Here is a 21,825-nt window from a genome sequence, read left to right on the forward strand (position 1 = left end):
CCTGACCTCCATTTTCTTTAGTTTACTACAGTTCAAAAGGATGTATTTGACTTGTGGGTTCTTTATAACTTTAAATGAAGGATGCAGGGGTGTAACACTAGACCCTGCAAGAAATACAGCTACAGGGGGCCCAGAAGCCACAGGGGGCCCCAGGAGGGGAGAAGTTTATTTTCCCTGTCCTGAGAGGCTGACAACTGAGGGTATGGAGAGAAAAACCTTTCTGCTCTCTGCACATTTGTTTTACTGACTGCATCTGCTCAGCCACTGACAAGGAATCATACAAAGTTTTTCAGACAAAGATTTGTAGACAGTCCCTATTCAGTGTTCAGCAGGCTCTTGTGTACAGCGCCCTGTCCCCAACCTCTCCACCCCCTCCTAAAAGGAATACTATCGATTCACATATTTTTTTCAATTGACACAGGAATTGTTTGGGAAGTGCTGCTAAGTACTGGTGTATACATTTTAGTAGCGACTTCTTTGTTTACTGTTAGCAAAATACTTTGAAAGTTTACTGACGCCAAAACTGACGGCTGACTGAGCCATGAGGAAAGGGGAAATTCCCCTCACACTTGATCAGTTAACTCTATGTGTAGCTCTGTGTGTGACAGAGAAGAGAGCTCCCAACAGCTGCAGCTCCTGTGTCCTGTGTTTCTGACTGAAGTGTCTGAAGAGAGCAGAGGAAATGTAACTAATTCTCACAAATTTAATACTGTTTTTGCTTTCAGAGTTTGATATGTTTGATATTTGCTTTCTGTAGTCTGATATGCAACTCTCGCTGTGCATTGAAGCAGACGCTCCTTCTGCAATTGATTTGTCCCAATATAGCTAAATCCTACCCTCAATAAATTACGGTTTTTGCCTGTGATATTTAACATGAAAAGTAGGAAAATGTTTACACAGCTACTTAGACATTATTTGCACACTGTCATTTTAGAACACTTGGGTATCGATAGTATTCCTTTAAAGCGGATCCGAGATGAAAAACTAAATATAACAAGTGACTTGTCTATATATCTTATCTAAAGTTTAGATAGTTTACACAGCAAATCTATCTTCAAACAGCGTCAACAGTATATTAATATTTTTTCCTGTGATACAATGGGAGCAGACATGTTTTCTGCTTGTCACTATTTTACAATTACACACACAGGCAAGCTTATCTGTATCTAGGCATGCTAATCTGCATATTCTGTGAAAACTCCACTCTTATCTCCTCCATTACACAGGCAACTGATCTGTATCTGCACTGCAGCTCTCAGATTGTGAAAACTCTGCCTCTGAAATCTATAGCTAGTAACACCTTTTTCACCTGCCCAGACTGAAATCCCACAATGCCTTGCAAGCGCCAAGGCACTCTGGAGAAGCTGTTGGTGTGGCTTGTTTAGTTTATAGGAAATTAGGGTATTAAAACAAAACAAAAACAAGTATTTGGCTTGAGGAATGCCCTATAAATTATATGTAAGGAACACAATTATGCAAGGAGTAAAAGTTCATCTTGGATCCACTTTAAGTGTTGTGTACTGTAGTGATGCTGGAGGACAGAGCGAGTGAAATAAGAAGCTGGGACTAGAAGCACACTATATCAGTTTTCTACCTGCGTTTTCCTGTATGCGTTTTCTGTACACCATGTGTGTCTATATGTGTGCAATCATGCACATTTCATCACAGAAGCTAATGTGTAGCCAATTGAAGAACATTGGCTCTCAGTTTACCTGTGCAGAAAGAGATTGGGGCCCAAAAGTTTTGCAGGGGGGCCCAGTGATTTCTACTTACGCCCCTGGATGATCGGTCGAAATATCATTAAATGGTCTTTTTGCTAGAGTGATTGTTATCTTATGTGTGGACGTATCTTTAAAGTGTGCCAGCTGAGATACGTTCGATAGAGTGGTCAGTAGCCTAGGCACAGCAGACACAGAATTTCTCTGACTTTCATTGATGCATTAGTCCCTCATTGATCACCTTACCTTAAAGAGGCACTGTAGTGACATATAGTAGAAGGCAGTAAATAAATCAGGGTACCCACTTTTTTGGTGATTTTGCCGGTTTCAGCAGCATCAGAAACAATTCCTATAGCTATATATTAATGTATATTAGTATGTATCCCCGCTCTTCCGAATTTGTGAAATTCTCCCTTTCAGTAGTGATGTGCTGAACATAAAATCTAAGATTCGCGAATAGCGAACGCAAAATTTTTGCAAAAGTTTGCGAATCTGGCGAATTTGCGAATCACCATAGACATCAATGGGCAGGAGAATTGTAAAACCTACAGGGACAGTTTCTGGCCACAAAAGTGATGTTAAAGTTGTTTCAAGGGGCCTAACAGCTGGACCGTGGCATGCCGGAGGGGGATACATGCCACGGTCCAGCTCCATTTAACGATATTTCGACCGATGATCCAGGGGTGTTACTAGAAATCACTGGGCCCCCCTGCAAAACTACAGGCACTGTACACAAGACCCTTCTGCGCACTGAATAGGGACTGTCTACAAATCTTTGTCTGCAAAGCTTTGTTTGACTCCTTATCAGTAGCTGAGCTGATGCCGTCATTAGAACAGTTGTGCAGAGAGCAGAAAGCTTTTTCTTTCCATGCCCTTAGTTGTCAATCTTTTAGGATAGGGAAAATAATCTCTTCCTCCTATGGGGCCCCTGCAGCTTCTGGCCCCCCTGCGGCTGCATCACTTGCAGAGTCTATTGTTACACCCTTGCCATCATCATAGGACAGATGTGACTGACCCTCAAAGACAGCAGCATACAACCGATATCGTGAGTCGGTTGTGAACCATCCTTTTGAATTATTTTGACCGACAATCGTTCGTCAATGGGAATGAGTACAACTAATGTATAAATGTATAACGATCTTGCTGTGTACAGCACACGCGCCACAGTCAAATGTTCTTTATCATTTTTCGATATTGATTGTTTTAGTTAAGTGCACCTCAGATGTCACTTCCAGCATTTTGTGTCAATTCCTTCTTTCTTGGATTGTTCATGTGTGTATACAGGTCAGTCGTTTGAGATTGTTAGCCTTCGCCGATCGATCGTCGGTCAGCATTCATTTTAACCAATTTTCCTCTGCTGTGTGTATGTACCTTAAAGTGGATCCGAGATGAACTTTTACTCATTGCATAATTGTGTTCCTTTCCTATTATTTGTAGGGCATTCCTCAAGCCAAATACTTTTTTGTTTTTGTTTTAATACTCTAATTCCCTATAAACTAAACAAGCCACGCCCACAGGTTTTTTAGAGAGCCAAGGCACTTTCAGACAGCAGCAAGGGCTCATGGGAGCTCAGCCTGCTCAGGAGGGGGAGGTATTACTAGCCAGAGATTTCAGAGGCAGAGGGGAGGAGGAGGGGGGATTAGGTTTTTTTGCTCAAGACACAGATAAGCCTGCCTCTGTGTAATGTTTACAAACAACATGGCTGCTGTCATTGTATCACAGAATTAATCAATCATATTCTATTAAAGCTGTTTGCAGCTAGATTTGCTGTGTAAACTATCTAAACTTTAGACAAGATATATAGACAAGTTACTTGTTATAGTTAGTTTTTCATTTCGGATCCGCTTTAACCGTTAAAGTTCAGAAGTGCTTTATTATAACCAATATAGATAAAAGATGAAGAGGAACGACACACACTTTCCAGTTTCTAAGCACCCATGTTCTCTGAAAACGTACCCATGTAAGAATTGCTGATAGGGGTGTATTTTTTTTTCTTTAGTAAACAGAAGCCAGCACAGCATCTCTCTTCGAAGGTTATGACTACCAGTAACAGTGATATATAGACAATTACGGTAGACCTGGATTCTAGAAGACAGAGCACAGCTGCCTATAGGCGTGCAATAGTCAGCATGCATGCTGCTTCTCATGGAAGAGGGAGGGGTGGGAGAGGAACGGGAACCACCCGCCCAGCGTGACTGTAAGCAGGAAAAAAATTGAACACGGCCCACTGGGTTACATTGACGAGATCGGTAAATGAAAAGCTGGGATTACTTAAGTAGAGCTACAGCCATCCAGTTGCTTTGGTCAGAACTGCTAGTAATCATTATGTAGCAGGGCCAGTTTGATGCTATTTGCCACCTGAAATCATTTTTTTCTTGCTGCCATCCCCCCTTGCAGGGCTTGGAAGGGATGACACTTGTTCGTCAGAGGGGGGCCAACATCGTTCCTCCCTCCCTCTCCATGGGCCCCACCCTCCTATGTCCCCTTGCAGAACTGGCGCAGCAATTCCTTTTTATAAATCTCTCATCTATCCATGAGACGCATGCATGCTTATCGGCAGCCGGCTCCTATCTACTTCCTGTTTCCCTGCACCCCTGCATGGCCGTGGTTATCAATCGCAAACCATTGGTTGTGCCCATTATCAGCCAAATTCCTGTTAACCAATCCAATCAGATCGATGGGATCAATCCAAAAAATGGATCAGTTCCATTAACCCGATCAAATTGGCTAGTGGGAGTTCGGCCTTAAATAGACACGACCAATTGTATCCAATCGATTTCATTAATGGCCACCTTTAGAGAAAACGAAACACACGAATGAATGAATTGTAGTTTTCCAAGGGAGATATTATTATACTATTCAAAACATTGCAAAGTCCCTGAAATGTAACCTTGGCTTCACTTTCAGATTGAGTATTTCAAAGTACATGTTGCTGGGTAGACACCAAACAAACATTTATGATGTTCCCCCAGGCGCAGTAGCCTATTTTTATAGCGGTAGGGCCAGCTGTAGGGCAGGGCTGGAAAGGGCATTTGCCTGAGGCCTGAGCGTCTGTTATGCAATCATTTTGTTTTGTTTCGCATTTGTTCAGAGCGAGCTTTATATGGGGCTGTTATCTCACTTCGGTGCTTCACATTTGTTACATTAAAGTGAAAATAAGCTAAGCGGTAAACCAGTCCAGTAACTTCCCAAAATAGGACAACTCTGCATAGTGTGTCATCTGCTGAGTATAATTTGCAAATTTAAAGTCCTAGTTCAGGCTAATGTTTTTTTCTCATGCCAATTTTGTGGAATATATTATAATTAGTTAATTAATTTGTTTTTATTTCCAGGCTGGCTGTATTTGCAATGCTGACCTCCTGTTTCAATGTCAGATGCTGCTTGGCTGGACAACACAGCTGTATTTAGTTTGTCCAAACTCAAGCGGACGGGCTACAGGCAGCGGTCATGGACAGGCACCGTGCATTGGGCATGTGTGTATGGGGGTTGTGGCCATGCGTGCACGACTTGTGGTTGTGCATTCCTTGCAGGTAGAGGGGGTTGCGGCCTTCTGCCCAAGATCATGGGCACACAACCACTTGCCTAGAGTTGGCTATTGAATGGGCAGGGCTCATTTTGACTAGTTAACCATCAATACTTAACTTTAATGAATGATCCCATGCTAATATCCTCTTGAAAGATCCCACGCCAATATCCTCTTGACAAATTATACAGCCTCGTGGAAATTTGCTGAGATCTGTGTTCAGAAAAATATTGGAGCGCTCATCCAGTCTCTCCAATCCAGTCCATTAATTAATCTTTCTCCAGTTTAACACTATCTACTATCACTACTACTACGCTGTCACTGATAGATTGGTGATGTCTTCTGTACAGGTGTGTCTCGGGGAGTTGGATTCATCCGCTTTGACAAGAGAATAGAAGCAGAGGAAGCCATAAAGGGCCTGAATGGACAAAAGCCAAGTGGAGCGAGTGAACCAATAACTGTGAAATTTGCCAACAACCCTAGTCAGAAAACGAGCCAAGCGCTGCTCTCCCAGCTCTACCAGTCCCCCAACAGACGCTATCCAGGTCCTCTCCACCACCAGGCACAGAGGTTCAGGTAATTATTGATGGTTTTTAAAGGGATTTTCTCCGAGCACGATGTTAAGTCATTTTATTGTGAACCCTTTTCTGAATTGTTCTACATTTTGGAAGCAGTCTAAATATGACACCATTTTGAAACCTTATTTAGGCGCGCTGTAGTTCAGGGTTTTACAGTTACATGACCAAAAGGCACTCAAGACTAGTTGTGCATTTCACCGGTATTTCACTTAAAACTAAAGCCACCCGTTGATTGGTGGTTTGCCACCACTGCCCACAGCTGGTCATGTAGATCCACACATCTGCATGATCAGTTTTGGTGGTTTACACTAAAGATGCAGTGAGGGCACTCAGTAATGACTGATCCCAGAGATGTCCTCATATCTCTCCTGCAGCTTCAAACTCCCTGCGAGAGCTGTCATGTGATCACAGTGAAGCTCAGAGGTCTTGCAAAGCTGCAGGAGAGATGTAAGAACTACTGCCGGAACAAGGAGTGATATCTAAAGATAGAGGCATGCTTCCAATGCATACTCTGCAGCACACACACAAGCATCTAATCCGTGCACTGTATGGTGGTGGTGGGAGCTAGCATATATGCCAAATCTTAGTCATCATTTGCGGATAAGCTGACTTACCCAACAACTTTTTGCCCATATTCTTTGGTATACTGATCTGCGAGTATATGATAGTATTATGTTTTGAAGTGGACTTCACAAACTGAAAATTCTGAACTTAAAACGTGTACCCGAGGTGCTATGTGACATGATTAGATAAGCATGTGTATGTACAGTACAAAGCATATTAATAACCAGGCTGTTTTTCTTGTTTTATTTTGCTGCCTGAAAGAGTGAATTTTCAGGCATGGAAGTGACAGCTTCTGTCTTGTCCGTAGGGAATATAGTAAACATCACTGATAAGCAAATTACAGCCATAAATGGTTTTCTGGCAGAAAACAACTTCTGAGGTCAGAGAGAGAAAAAATACATGAACTATAAAATAAATATAAAAGAAAACTATGGGATACTTAAAATCATTTTTAGGAGTCTAAGGATAAATACAAGTGTTTATCTCATCAGTTTATATTCACCTCAGGTTCACTTTAACCGCTTCAGGACCTCAGGCTTACACCCCCCTAGTGACCAGGCCATTTTTCACAATAGAGGGCTGTGCAGCTTTGTCAGCGCGCTGCACAGCCCTACAACTAAGCACACACATGAATTTCCCCTCCTTTTCTTGTCCTTACTGTAGGGGGTCTCTGATCGCTGCTGCGATCATTGTTTTTTTTTTAAATTAAAAAAGGGGCCTTTCCCTCCCTCCTTCCTCCCTCTACCTCCCTCCCCCTTGTGCCGTCCTAAATCGCCATAGGTCAGCGATCGCCACTGTTCCCCGCCTCTCGTAGGCATCAGCCTATGAGAGGCCACGCAGTATGAGTCGCTCTGAGGGACAGCACAGTGTCAGCCTGCTACGATTGTGGCTAGCGGACTGTTCAAAGCCGAAAGCGGAAATAATTCCACTTTGTTTACATTTATACAGCGCTGCGATCTTGTGCAGCGCTGTACAAATGTAAACAAAGTGGAATTATTTCCGCTTTCGGCTTTGAACAGTCCGCTACCCGCAATCGTAGCAGGCTGATCATGGAGCTGAGCTCGGTGAACCGTCAGCGCATTCCCTGGTAAACTGCAGCTCCAGGACTTGACGTCAATTGGGGTTAGGCGGTCCTGGGGGTGCTGCCATGGTTACGCCCATAGGCGTGACGTGATCGTTAAGTAGATAAAGGGTACCTGTGAGAAAAAGAAACTTACCTCAACAGAAGTACTTACCTCAACAGAGGTACTTACCTCAACAGAGGGAAGACTCTGGATAGTCCAAAATCTTCCCCATAATTGTTGGCTGCACCCATCCAATGCTTGGACCCTCTGAGTATATTTTGACAAAAGCTTGTGGAATGTTTACTTAAGGTTGCACTCACTGCGCAGGTGCAAATATGGGCCCCACCTGCACAGTAACATGGAGCCATTCGTGCACGGCAGCCCGCTCTTGCCATTTCCACCGGAGCCCGAGTGCTCCTATGCAGGCAAGCCACTGTTATTATTATTGTTGTGGACTGCTTGGAAGTGCCAGCGTTGGATTGGCCTGGCTGAGGAGGACGGGGGAAGCCTCTTTAGGATCCAGAGGCTTCTCCCTCCCCAAGATAAGTATCTGTTTTATATTTATTTTCTTAATTACAGATGCTTTAAGCCTAGTGCACACTTTCAATTATGATTGGTCAATCACTGCCAAATTTTACCACTGCCATCTGGTATGAGGGTTAACCTACACAACCTGCTGATGCTATTCATGATCTATTGACACTCATACTATATGGAGGTAGTAAAATTGGTCAGTGATTGGTCAATCATCATTGAAAGTGTGCACCAGGCTTTATATTTGGAGAGTGGATCATTTGGCACAGTTAATAAAAACAATAATAATACCAACATTTATATAGAGTAATTCTCCTGTGGGACTCAAAGCGTTTAAAAGCTGCAGCCACTAGGGGCGCACTCAATAGGCCACCCAACAGTGTTAGGTAGTCTTGCACAAGGACTCCTTACTTATATATGAATGTAGGTTGCCTTTAAACCTCTCTTTTCTAATTTCTAGTCAGACCTATGGTTAAAGAAAAAAACTGACATGGCCTTCATTGACTTTAATTTTAATAAGGACAATAAGAAAAATCCTATTTGTGAGCTCCAGGGGCTGGCAAGACACATGTAGCAACAGAACAAGGCATTGTTTATGCTGATATCTGTATCCTCAGACATTGATTTGTTGGCTAGCTTGCTTATCTTTATGGCGCGAGATTGCTTACAGTACGGCTGGCTGGAAAATATGTAAATGGGGGCGGCAGCGTCTGGGCGCGCGTTCGCCTCATACAATGGGAAAGTGATAATCGCACTGAGTCAGGTGGTGAAAAGGCCAGGATCCTCTTCAGAGAAGTCTTGTGTTAATGTCAGAGTGCCCTCTGCCATGGCCTGGCAGGAGTTAACGTTGCAGATGCCAGATAGGCCAGTAGCTCTTTCTTTTCCTAGTGTGAAGGGGGTAATATGGTGTAAGCGAGGATGTCTCCTCGTCTCTGTGTAAGATAGATTGATTATTCACTCAAAACCGCTCAAAGGCCTATTTTATTCAAGGCTGAGAACTAATCTTTTGCCAAGTTTCAGAAGGTATTGATCACCTTCCTTCCAATATGCTCCCGTGGTGCTTCAGAGGGCTGCCAGGCAGCACTTGCAAGCTGAAATCCTTTACGAGCTATCATTTTTTAATATCTGTGCGTGCTGTGTCTAAGAAGAGAAAGATTAATTATGTCTTGCTTTCTTCTAAATGCTGAACTATTTTTGGTGGCTTCCCTTCTCCCTCCCCTTCCTCCTCTCTCCTTCCCCCCAAAGACTTCTTCTTCAGCCCTTCCAAAAAAAAAAAATGTAACATCCTGTAGCTCGAAGCTGTTCCAGAACAGAACAAGCTTCTATTGCCAGAATCATTTCCATTCTGACAGGTGAGGTCCCAAACGGTTGAAGAATTATTTTCTGTCGATCAGGGAGCATTCCAAGCATTACGTGGAATTAACATTTTCCGGCGTACATGAAAAAAAAAATAGACAGACCGATGGCAGATTGGGTGTCAGTATGAGCTCATATTTACATTTTGATTGGATTTTTTTTTTGGGTTCCGTTAAGTAACAAGTCTGGTCTAGTGGGAAATGAAGATTTTGTTCAAAAATATGGATGCCGAAATCCTTTTCATATAAAAAATAAACACGTCACCCTATGTTAATTACATTATAGACAGTTCAGTCTGAGGCATCATGAAAATGGTATGGTCTGCATTCTGCGGCCACCTCTGGCGCTATACTGGCCTAAGGGTCTAATTCACAAAGCATAAACATTACTTTAATATGAGATTTAGTTAGATTAAAGCTAATGAGAACCTAACAAAAAAATAATAATAAAAAAAAAGATACTTACCTAAGGAGAGGGAAGGCTCTGGGTCCTATAGAGCTCTCCCGCTCCTCTCCCAGTCCCCTTATTTAAGCGCTGGCTATCCCATTTGAAACCCCCGCTGCGTAAGGCTTCTGAAGTCTTTGGTAGCCCAGGTGCTCCCGAAGACAGGTGGCTTCATACTGCGCATGTGTGAGCATGCGAGAGAGCATGCTAGCGCAGAGGTATTATGGAGAGGCTCGTCTTCGGGAGCACTCGGGCTGCCAAAGACTTCCAAATCCTTCATAGGTGGCAGAGAGCAGTATTTGACCAATTGGTTGAATACTGCTACCAGGGGAGCCAGCGCTGGAACGCAGGGACCATCAGAGCAGAGGAGTGGGAAGGCTCTTTAGGATCAAGAGCCTTCCCTCTACTTAGGTAAGTATCTGGTTAGTTTTTGTTTTTTTTTGTTCGGTTCTCAGTTACTTTAAGGTTCGCATTATAAATGATGCTGGTTAATCTGTGGTTCACATTACACAGAATCATTGAAAGCAGTATTAATGCCCAACCTTTCTTCGACTTAGTGTGTGGACCTTTTAGAGTCTACTATATTTACTCGATATCCTGTCCAGTCTCCATGGCGTCCAGAGTCTGAATTTACACTTAAACCTTGTACACTCTCTAGATCGGGGGTGCTCAATACGTCGATCGCGTTCTACCGGTAGATCGCGAACGACTGTCTGGTATATCGCGGCGGCGTGGCAGCAACCTGTCATATTTTACTGCCGGCTCACTGCTCTTGATCACGGCCGCCACGTTGTGTTATATTGTGCTGCTCTGCTGCCCAATGCAGAGCAGCAAACGGCCAATCGGAAAAGCCATGGGAGGGGAGAGGAGTGGCAAGGGGAGTGACGCGGCTGAAAGGGGAGAGACGCAACTGAATGAGAGAAAGCGTCTCCCCCTCCAGCTCTTCCTGTGGCGATAGCAGTCCTTCCCCTTCCAGGCTATTTCACGTGGTTTAGGGAGGAAGAAGAGCTGCTGGCGACGAGTCGCTGTGTGAGAGCAGCCACAAAGCAAGAAGAGAGCCACACAGAAGGTGACGAGGGTAGACACACAGTTGTGTGTCTCTTTTTATAATGGGTGGAAACAATGGATGTTGGCTGAAGGTGTAATGGTTAAGGGCTCTGCCTCTGACACAGGAGACCTGGGTTCGAATCTCGGCTCTGCCTGTTCAGTAAGCCAGCACTAATTCAGTAGGAGACCTTTGGCAAGTCTCCCTCACACTGCTACTGCCAATAGAGCGCGCCCTAGTGGCTGCTGCTCTGCTCTGGCGCTTTGAGTCCGCAAGGAGAAAAGCGCAATATAAATGTTATTTGTCTTGTCTTGTCTTGGATGTGGGAAAAGCTGCACTATGTGGGGGGTCTCTGCTCTGCTTGAGAAAGGTGACTGGGGGGGAAGTGATTGCATCTATGCTGGGATGGGGAACTATGTTTATTTTTGATTGATTTGAGAGGTAGCTAGCCCAATTATTTTTTATTAAGGGGGACTCTTCTTAAATATATGTGTGGATTTAGGGGGGACTCTGATATACATTTGAAAATGTAAATATTTATAGGAGACTGCCTAATTACTATATATTTTTTTAACGTTTTTTTACGTTTCTTTCCGGGGGGGGGGGGGGGGGGGGGGGGTTGGCGGTCGCTGTAGTGCAGTAGATCACAGTGACCGGATAGTTCGCAAAGTAGCTCGCGAGACAAAAAAGTGTGGGCACCCCTGCTCTAGATCGATGTTGCTCTTAAAGCGGAATGAAACCCAGCATTTCTTCTTTGCTCTAAAAAATTATTTACAGCATATTTAATACAACCAGCATTTTTTGTTTTACTAGACCAGCATTCCAAGGGTTACAGACAGGACTTCAAGGTTCAGTGCAGAGAAATCTGGACGCATCCAAAGTGGACATAATGTTATCTTGTGTTTACATAATTGTATCAAGTGAGGAATGTGACACATTCTCTGACTGTGCAGAAGCTCCTGGACACAGACAGACACTCAAAGCATTTCTGCCTTCAATACATAATGAATAAACCTCAGTTATGAATAAAATGCACAGTCAGCTCTCAAAGCAAAAAACTGTACTTTTGGGAACTTGTAATTTCTAAATGAATAATAATACTTATGCACAAATGCAAATGTGATAACTGTATGGTATATAAAAAGTAGGAAAACATGTTATTATTGAATATTATGTCAGGGTTTTATACCGCTTTAACAATACTTGATCGCAATGGAGCAATTGCCTATTTTCAGTATCATGTGGGTGCCAGTTATTGGCTTTATCATTATCGCATAGCCAAGCAATGGACATTTGTTATAATGAGAGCTGGCGCTCAAATGATACACCTTAAAAAATGTTCAACCTAAGACTGTGCAGAAACATACATCCAGTGACGGGGCTCCTGAGCCAATATGCATCTGATAATTGGTAATTAAGGCTCAAAGACAAAACTGTTCTCGCTGTTCAGATTGCAAGGGGGAAGTCACAGACTGAATCTCTCCAAAAAAGATTGCATCGTATAGGTCAAACTGTCAGTGAGGCAGTATATGGCCAGTGTCTGGGCTCCTCATCAGCTATTTTACAATTTACTTATTTGACAATAGGTTTTTAAGAAACCTAGAAACCAGTTGAGCAATTTAGTGCCTTAACAGGTCTGGAAAGACACTTGTGCCTGAGATGGGGTTTAAAGAGAAACTGTAACCAAAAATTTAACTGCATCCCAATCAGTAGTTGATACCCCCTTTCTCATGAGAAATTTATTTCTTTTCTCAAACGGATCATCAGAGGGCTCTGTATGGCTGATTTTGTGGTGAAACCCCTCCCACAAATGATGTCAGTGCCTCACAGCACTGATGTACTGTCATCACACTGTGGGAGCCTTGTTGCACTGTGGGAAATAACAGCTGTTTACAACTTCCAAAAAACAAGCAGCATCTTCTTCCAGTGACATCTCCACCTGCCAACAGTAAAAATGTCACCATGTGATAAATGTCAGAATGTAAATCAGGGTGCAGAAAGATTTTACAATGAGAAAACACTGACAATCATTTATTATACTTAATTATTTTAAAAATGAATCACTTTTTTATTACATTATTTTTACTGGAGTTCCTCTTTAAAGCTCAACTTTACAACTTACTAGTTGTCTATTCAATTCTCAAAAAAACTCAAGTTCCATAGCTGAATATTTTTTTTATCTAAACACCCTATTCTTTAACAGCGATTTTTTGGGTTATGTGACTGGCATTTGGCTTCAGTCTAAAGTGTCAAATGGGGCCCTACATATTCTGGCAACTTGGTTTATCCAGACAATGATCCCTAACGCAAACCTGTATCATAAAAACGAAAAAAAGAAAAAATGTAGGCATTCCTAAGTAAAGGGGATTATCTGGATTCTCCAGAGGCTTCCCATGTCCGCCTCAATCCCACTGCGACTGGCCAGAACCCTCTTCCCTCCCACTTATGTATGAGCGCGGCCATACAGTACATGCACAAGTACAACCACACCTGTACAGTAGCCCAAAACAGCTTGTGAATGAGCAGCTTTGTCTTACTTCTCAGGTACAGCCGTACTCACATTTGCGTACATGAAGGGTAGGGCAGCCATAAGAAAATATCCGACAAGCTCTTGTCAGATATTATCAAAAGGGCTCTGCTTGGCAATGGTGGAGTCAAGGAGGAGATAAGAAGCTTCTGTACTATTCAGAGGCTTCCCTTTACTTAGCTAAGGATCTTCATTTTTTAATTTTTTGGGGAGAGTACAGTTATGCTTTAAAGTGTCACTGTCGAGCATAAAATCAAAAATCAATTCTTTATTTTTATCTGGTAAACAAGTAATAAGGATTACCTAGCAAGGTAATCCAAAAATTAAAATCCCCTTTACTTTTCTTGCTGATAAATGATCATTCCCCAGTTTACCTGACTCTTATTTGGTACACACAAAATTTGGTATGCAAAAAGGAAGTTGCAGGGCATGCTGGATTGTCCTTTTTTGCTTCTGTACTTCCCCTCAGACTTAACTAATGTAGCCTGATTGGCTGAATCCTCTTTCCCTCCTGTTTTTCCCTCCCTCGCATCTGTTCCTCTCTGATTGGCCAATATTTCTCATGCTGAGAAAAGGAACTTTCTATTGTGAAGGGCGGGCGAATCAGGCAGAGGAGAGTAAGGGAGGAATTGACATCAGGATTGGTTTCAAAATAGCCACAGTTAAAATGGGAAAAGCTAAGAAGGATTTTCTCTTTTCTTTACTGTAGAAAAATCACTAAAATCAAAACATGGACAATGCAATACATGTTATGTAAGTAGAGCAAGTATTTATCTACTTCTCTATGTGTTTTTTTCTGAGATATTATGGCTGACAGCTCCTCTTTAAGACCACTGGGTTAGAGAGTGTGCACTGTGGTCTATGTCCCCTCAAATAAGGCACTATAGAATGTTAATAGATACAGCAATATTAACTCACTGTAAAGCACCCCGTCTAAGTGCGGGAGGGGGAAAGAGGAAGAGTCCAGCAGACATCACATCTCAACAAATTATTGCTGCAAAAAAATGTATTTTATTAAAAACACAACCCAACACACATTTTAGAGTTTTTAATTATTTTCTGTCTATCCAAAACTAAATCAAAGTTTTTGCTGTCAGCAAATATGTTAAATTGTTATATATATATATATATATATATATATATATATATATATATATATATATATATATATATATATATAGTGAAAATTAATTTGTGTTTAAATAGAATAATGGAAGGAATTGAATATTTAAAGTGGAATTCTGAAATGACAATTAATATAGAAAGCACTTACTACCTACCTACCCCCCAAGGAAGGCTTCTGCTGGTCCTTGGTGCTCCTCTTCTTTTCTCCATAATTATCTTCTCTTAGCTACAGTTGTGATGGTGGTGAAGTTTCTCTAGTTGGGTCCTCAAATATGGCCTGCCCAGTGTACCCACAACCTCCCACCCCTTTCATTTGTACTATAACAAAGTAAAGGGAGTGGGTTTGATTAATAGGGCAACTAGCCCCCTGCCTTTCCTCTGTTTGCAATATCTGAAACTGAGGTTATAAGTGGCTCTGAAAGCAGAGCAGACAATCACCAAATACTTCACTGTGGCCTCAAAGAAGAAGACAGGTGTGGATGAAAGAAAGGAACAACTCAGAACCCCCCTGGTAATGGTAGTGTGTTGTTTTCTCCCTGAAGGTCAATTTATTAACATTTCTACCCAGAATAACACTTTAAATGAATCATTTTTGTAAGGTAGGGCTGAGTATCCTCTTACGGGAATAACCTATGAGTTTCATAACTAAATAGCAAAGGTGATTGCATTGTGTTCTCTGAAACTACAGGTACACTTAACATCCAGCACAGAGCATCTGTTCTTGCTTACAGTGTTTAAGTGGAGAGGCTAAAAACAGCCTGTTATGTTTCTAGATATTTTTCAGTATAAAATGCCGCTTGATTGACTCCTACAGGCTAAACCGCCCTGCGGTCTAATCAAGTGGTAGAAGATTTGTCTTTCTATTGAAAAGGGACGTCATTAATAAATGCTCCTTTGAGCTTTCTTACCATCTGTAAGACATTAACCCAAAGACACTCCTTCTCTTTCAGGCTGGACAATTTGCTTAATATGGCCTATGGCGTTAAGAGGTAATTAGAATTTTACAGAATGCCAGATGTCCATGTTGGCACAGATTGGCGCTATAATTTATTTCTTTTTTGTTTGTTTGGTTTTTTTTTCCCTTCAATTCACTAACTTTATTTGTGTTTGTTTAATTGCTCCTTTTTTTCCCACCAGCATGCAAGATTCTGTTCTTTTGAGTTAGGACTTCTGTTGGCTTTTGCTTTTCTAAGGACGTCAGTGCATTGTGTGATTCCATTTTTTTCACCATTTTGTTTTTATCCACAGGTGAGCTACAGCAGCAGTTAAGGCATACCAGCTATACTGAATAAAAAGAGTACTTCTGGGCCAAATGGTTAAAAGTGAAACATATAATCTAAAAATCAACTCAAAGGGATTTTGGGTCTCCTAACCATGTTTGTTACATTTAAGAAGTATAGGCTGAAAAAAAATTGTTTACGGGCTTCCAATATCAGTTGGTTGGAGCGGAAGACACAATAAACCAATAACAAGTTCAGCCTTAAAGAGAATCTGAAGCCAGATTAAAAATTGTTTTTTAGCTTATATTCAGCAGGGGCATGTTTGCCCCTGCTAAAACGCCGCTATCCCACGGCATAACGAGGGGTCTTTACCCTTCAAATCCCCCCTGCAAAATCCACGACTTTCTTGGTCGTGGATTTTGCTGCCCCTGTGCGCTTCCATGTGAGGCCGGGCTATGAGCTGCAACCCTGCCTCACACGCGTCTGTCAGCGCGTATCTCCACCTCTCCCCCGCCCCTCTCAGCGAAGGCAGACTGAGAGGGGCGGGGGAGAGGCGGAGATCCGCGGCTGACAGATGACCGTGAGGCAGGGCTGCAGCTCATAGCCATGCCTCACACGGAAGCGCTCCCTGGGCACCACGGAGGGGATTTGAGGGGTGAAGACCCCTCGTTATACCGCGGGATAGCAGCGTTTTAGCAGGGGCAAACATGCCCCTGCTGAATATAAGCTAAAAAACCATTTTTAATCTGCCTTCAGATTCTCTTTAAAACCTGTCCCTGCCTAGTGTACACATAATAGATTTTAAATAACTAAAGCAGCTGTTTTTTCAGATATTTTCAAAATAAAAACTCTAATTATCAAGTGTGTTTCAAAGATTAAAATATTCGAACACTGCTGGCATAGAAAAGTAATTCTGCTTTCAGCTTTCATTTTATAACAGATGGAAAATGTTAAGGAAGCAAAGACTTAGACAAATCATATGAGTCATCAGTTAGCAATGAATGTATAACTTTGCCAAAAGTAAAACATGAAGTCCACATCAGATAAGGGAAGTCATCTCATGATCTGCTCAGTGAATTGGTAAAGGGTTGTTTTGGACTCCTTACTAGTTTACGGCATGGTAAATCTGGTGTGCAAAAGTACGTATGTTATCAAAGAGTCTGACCTTCACCAGTTCACAAATTGTGGGGTGGCAAACAAAATAATAATAATAATTATAATTATAATAATAATAATGGAATAGTTAAAGAACCAGATGTGATCTGTTGTTGATGATGATTGGATTTTAATTGCAAGGTATCCACCCATTCCAAGACAGGTCCAGCACTTTAAATTATTTTTTTTTATAGACCATCAGATTTTAAGCTGTTTTTTTTTTTTAAAGTAAAGTATTTTATATATAAACAGGCGTGATTATGCAACCCATTAGAGACCAACTAAAATTATACACAATGTATCATTTTCCAACTTGAATAGTTATTGTCAAGCTATCACAAAACAATGTAGATATGAAGAAAAGAACAAATTAATTTTACAATCCTTGGTGGTATATAGCAAAGCTGTCATCTTTCCATTTACTATCACAATTTCCCCATCAATATCAATAATTAATATTGCCATCAAAGCATTAGTCAACTTGATCATAGTGAATAACCACTTAGTGAGTCTTTAGTTCATTTGAGTGGTTCAAAAACATTTAGAAAATTATTAATGTGCTTGCAACTACATTATATTTAGTATTTTTAAATACAACCACCTCTCAGTTATGCAGCAACATATATAACACCTGGGCCTCTTATTTTGACAGAAGCAAATAATCTGTACAGCTGTGGATGCCTTAACTGCCTGTAAGCTGTCTTTCATTTGCAGGTTTAATGACTTTTTGCATTTTATATTAGTTGGTTTGCTTATGCTTTCTTGAACACTGTTAAATGACCAAATTGCTGTCTTTTTGGAATACTGAGTTATGAATAACTTTGATTTATATTATTAAGCATGTCTTCTTGTCTAGTAGTCAGCGCATACACCAGTACATCATTAAATACATATATTAACCTTTCTAAATAAAATCTTGAAGTATATCAATTGTATAAACGATATGATTGCAGTAGAAAAAATTTAATGTTTGCCCATACATGATTTAAAAGATCAGGCCTGTCAGGGCCTATATTTTTTATAAATATAGATCATTCTATGTGAAATAAATCACAAATTAAACCTATTGGAAATAGTATACACAGAATATAAACAGAAATCACTTTTAGCCAATCAAATATTTTATGAGTCTCAGTAATGACTACCTAATTGGTTTAAGTTAATTCCAAAACAAAAAATGGTCATGTGACTATGGTAATCGGCTTAACCTGGCTAGATTTATAAAGCAAACATACCTAAAATGATAGCATAAGTATATAGAAAGAAGAGCTACATCATTAATTGAGCTAGGACATGGAAGTATTATCATCCAGATTCAGATTTATTTGCCAGGTACAGAGGGGGTTTGTACATGGAATTATTTTTGGCACAGTCAGCTCAGAGGTACAATAGACAGAAATGCAGTAGTAATACAAAGGGCAATACAATAACAATGGTACAATAGACAGTGTGTGTGTGTGTGTGTGGGGGGGGGGGTTATTGGGGAAGATTGGTCAAGGAGTTTACCAACATGGAGAAAGAAGGAGTTCCTGTGTCTAGTGGTCCTGATGGGTAAGGGTCAGTATTGACACCCCGGGGGAAGAAGATGCAGATAACAGTTTCCGGGGGGAGATGGGTCTTTTGCTATTCTGATTTCCCTGAAACACATTCTGGAGGAGTAGAGAAGGTCAAGTGGTGGGAGGGGGTGGCAATAATCCTCTCTGCGGTATTAATGACTCATTGTAGTTCATACCTGTTGCTAGCAGAGACCCCTGTGTACCATACGATGATGGAGGAACATATAATTGACTCAATGGTAGCAGAGTAGAAGCAGGTCAGAAGATCTTGCGACATATTATTATTATTCTCATGTATGTTTTACCTTTGTATAACCTATTTTTTCTTTACTTGTCTTCTGCTGAAATCTCTTACCTTTCTTACAATGTTTGCCCTCTGTCTCTCTACCTAGGTTTTCACCCATCACCATTGATGGAATGACGAGCTTAGTGGGAATGAACATCCCTGGTCACACGGGTACTGGCTGGTGTATCTTTGTTTACAACCTCTCTCCCGACTCCGATGAGAGTGTTCTGTGGCAGCTTTTTGGCCCATTTGGGGCAGTCAACAATGTCAAAGTCATCCGTGATTTTAACACCAACAAGTGCAAGGGATTTGGCTTTGTCACAATGACCAATTATGATGAAGCAGCTATGGCTATTGCCAGCCTTAATGGATACCGCCTGGGAGACAGAGTTCTGCAAGTTTCCTTTAAAACCAACAAAACCCACAAGTCTTGAATTTCTAGCCTAACTACATCACCCTAAAAATCTGTTCATGAACAAAGTAAAGAAAAATAAAACAAAGACTATAAATGGCTTATAACCAACCACGGACTTTATAAGCCAGCGTTGCCTAAGTATTACCATTGGATATCCTGTGATAAACCAGAAAGGATTTTATAATGCTTAGAAAAAAGAAAAATAACAAAAAACTTTGATGCATTGAATGTTCTTTCATAGCTGTCGTCGTTGAATATAATATACATAGAATACAATGAGCAGGGCTTTTTTTAACCCAGCCGGCTAGTTTTACACCTTCTTTGAAGGTGGCTGTTTTTAAGATGACCATTAGTTCATTTGAAGAATTAAAAAAATAAAAAAAATAATGAAAAAAAAAACTTGAAAAAATAAAAACAATTTTTACAAATGTAACACAATAAAGAAAAGAAAAACGTATTTTCTTTTCTTTTTCAGCTTTCTTTTCTGTTCACAAGATGAGACCTTTTCAGATTGGTGACCTGCTCCCCCCTCCTTTCCAAAAAAACCCTTTTAGTGTGGGAATGTAGCAAAGGTTCTGACACTCAAAGGGCGATATATTTAAAAAAAGGAACAATATAGTATGTATATGCAAAAAGGGAACAAAAATAACTTTTGCATTGAATTGTATTGTTTCTTAACTCGGTATTGAAAGGAGACTCTTAAGGGGATGGTGAAGGTCAGATTACCTGATGACGCAAAACAATTTAAATAAACGAACAATGTTGCCAAAGAGTTTGTCTCTTTGCTGAAAATGGGTTTCCAGAAAAATCTATTTTTATAAAATATAAAGAATTTTTACAAGAGAATCTGGATTTGAGAAAAAATAAAATAATATTTTGACTGGCTAATTTAGGGGAAAATTGACAACTTTGTCATTCATACTGCACTGGTAACTTTTTAGAGAACAAGATATGTTTTAAATTGGATTAGTAGATTGTTTTTTGAAAGAAGGATTACAAACAGTTGGTCTTCGTATCTTTTCATAGCCTAATGCAAACAATTGTATTGAGTGAGGGAGAGTGTTGTACACAGGTCCCCCCAAACCCACACAGTCAAAAACCCAAATCAAGCAAGAGGTGCATTGCAAGACAATTTTTTTCTTTAAGTCATCAGTATGGGGTATCAGCAGAACAAAAGAAAACTTTTTTGTTTTGGGTGGGGCAAATACTTCCTTAGTTTGAGCTGTAGGTGCTACGAAATCATTTACATATCTTAGTATCATAGTTAAATGTAATGTGTTTAGAATAATAAAAGGAAACATTTGCTTTAAATTTGTTAAAGAGTTTTTTCGAGTTCACTTTATGGCCCAAACCAATATAACTGGGCTGCGTTGGCACATTTTAAAACACTGTTTTTATGTTGCTTGCAACACGTATTTATTTAATTGCTGATGTAATGCATTTTGGCCAATATCAATTATAGCAGGTTTGGCTACTCCTATTTATTTGTTTATTTAAACTATGGGAAGAAGCATATTGTGTCATTTCTTGTGTGTGTACGTGTATATATAATATAAATATATATATATAAAGTTATTTTTTTTTATTTCTGTTAATTTATTATTAAGTTGTACTCCTTTGCTAGTTCTGTTTGTATATGTCTTAAAATGTTTTTCTTATAATACTTGATTGACAAGCGTATCAAGGTATCTTGTGTAGAAATATTGTTTGATATGTTGTCATGTTTGTCGTGAATAATTTTTCTTACTGCACAGTAGAAACAACAAAACAACAACAAAACAACAAAAACTGGGTCTTTATTTTTAATGTTCTTCTGATGGATTTAAGAACAGAGCTATGGGCTAAAAGTGGAAGGAAAAATCGGCTTTCCCACATCCAGTGCACTGATAATTTTAGTATGTTTGTGCTCTGTACCGTTCTATATTTTAAAAAAATAAAACATAATAAAAAATGTTCTGCTCTTCCCTGAGTACTAGGAAAAGTTACTCGCTATGCATAATCTAGTTGATAGTTAAAATTTGCTATTGCTTTTTCTTGTCTTGTTATATCAAATCTTTTCAATACAAGTTTAGTCTTAATGGTAATAAAACGTTGTTATGGTTATATATAATGCACTTACTTTGTGTATTTTTTTTATTCAATTTAGATTCATATTTTTTGCCAGTTTGAAACTTTAAAAAAAACAAAAACAGTAAAATTGCATCCGCTGTACTCTTTGGGTTTAATTGAATCTAATATCTGAGGAAAGATCATAGTGTTGTAGAGCAGGCTGAGATACTGCAGAAATTGCTTTTTTACTTTTTTAAATTACTTCAGACAAAATCAAGCAACTTGCAAAGAATGTAGTTTTGTCTGCTTTCATATAAAAAGTCCTATGCTTTTACAGAACACCTAATCAGCTGCATAGAAGGTGCATGAAAGCTGCTTAGAAGTAGATTACTTGAAGCGGAATGAAACCCTAGATTATTTACAGCATATTATATACAACCAGCATATTTTTTTACTAGAACAGCATCCAAAGGGTTACACACAGGAATTAGAAGCTCCCTGCCAGCAAAGCTGGACGCATCCAAACTGCAAATAATGTTATCTTGTATTTAATTGTATCAAGTTAGGAATGTAAACAAATACTTCTCTGACACTGCAGGCTCTCCTGAAAACAGTCAGACAATCAGAAAGCATTTTTGCTTATGTTAGAAGATGAATAAAGCAATT

The 21,825-nt window shown here is 40.2% G+C and overlaps 1 protein-coding gene across 9 annotated transcripts in view; it reads left to right on the forward strand.

The window, feature by feature from the left end:
- The window catches only part of ELAVL4 (ELAV like RNA binding protein 4), a 233,653-nt gene extending 212,469 nt beyond the window's left edge, over positions 1 to 21,184 (forward strand). For 4 of the 9 annotated variants that reach the window (XM_068239053.1, XM_068239051.1, XM_068239054.1 and 1 more), the window contains exons 6-8: positions 5,592 to 5,817; positions 15,429 to 15,467; positions 18,802 to 21,183. In XM_068239053.1, the coding sequence (XP_068095154.1) occupies positions 5,592 to 5,817; positions 15,429 to 15,467; positions 18,802 to 19,129 (593 nt within the window). In that variant the 3' untranslated portion in view covers positions 19,130 to 21,183. Of the gene's footprint in view, positions 1 to 5,591; positions 5,818 to 15,428; positions 15,468 to 18,801 lie in introns of all 9 variants that reach the window. The other 5 variants (XM_068239057.1, XM_068239059.1, XM_068239055.1 and 2 more) reach the window with 4 other exon arrangements.
- The last annotated feature ends 641 nt before the right edge of the window (positions 21,185 to 21,825 follow it).

The sequence above is a fragment of the Hyperolius riggenbachi genome, chromosome 6 (assembly GCF_040937935.1).
Source record: "Hyperolius riggenbachi isolate aHypRig1 chromosome 6, aHypRig1.pri, whole genome shotgun sequence".
Classification (NCBI taxonomy): Eukaryota; Metazoa; Chordata; class Amphibia; order Anura; family Hyperoliidae; genus Hyperolius; species Hyperolius riggenbachi.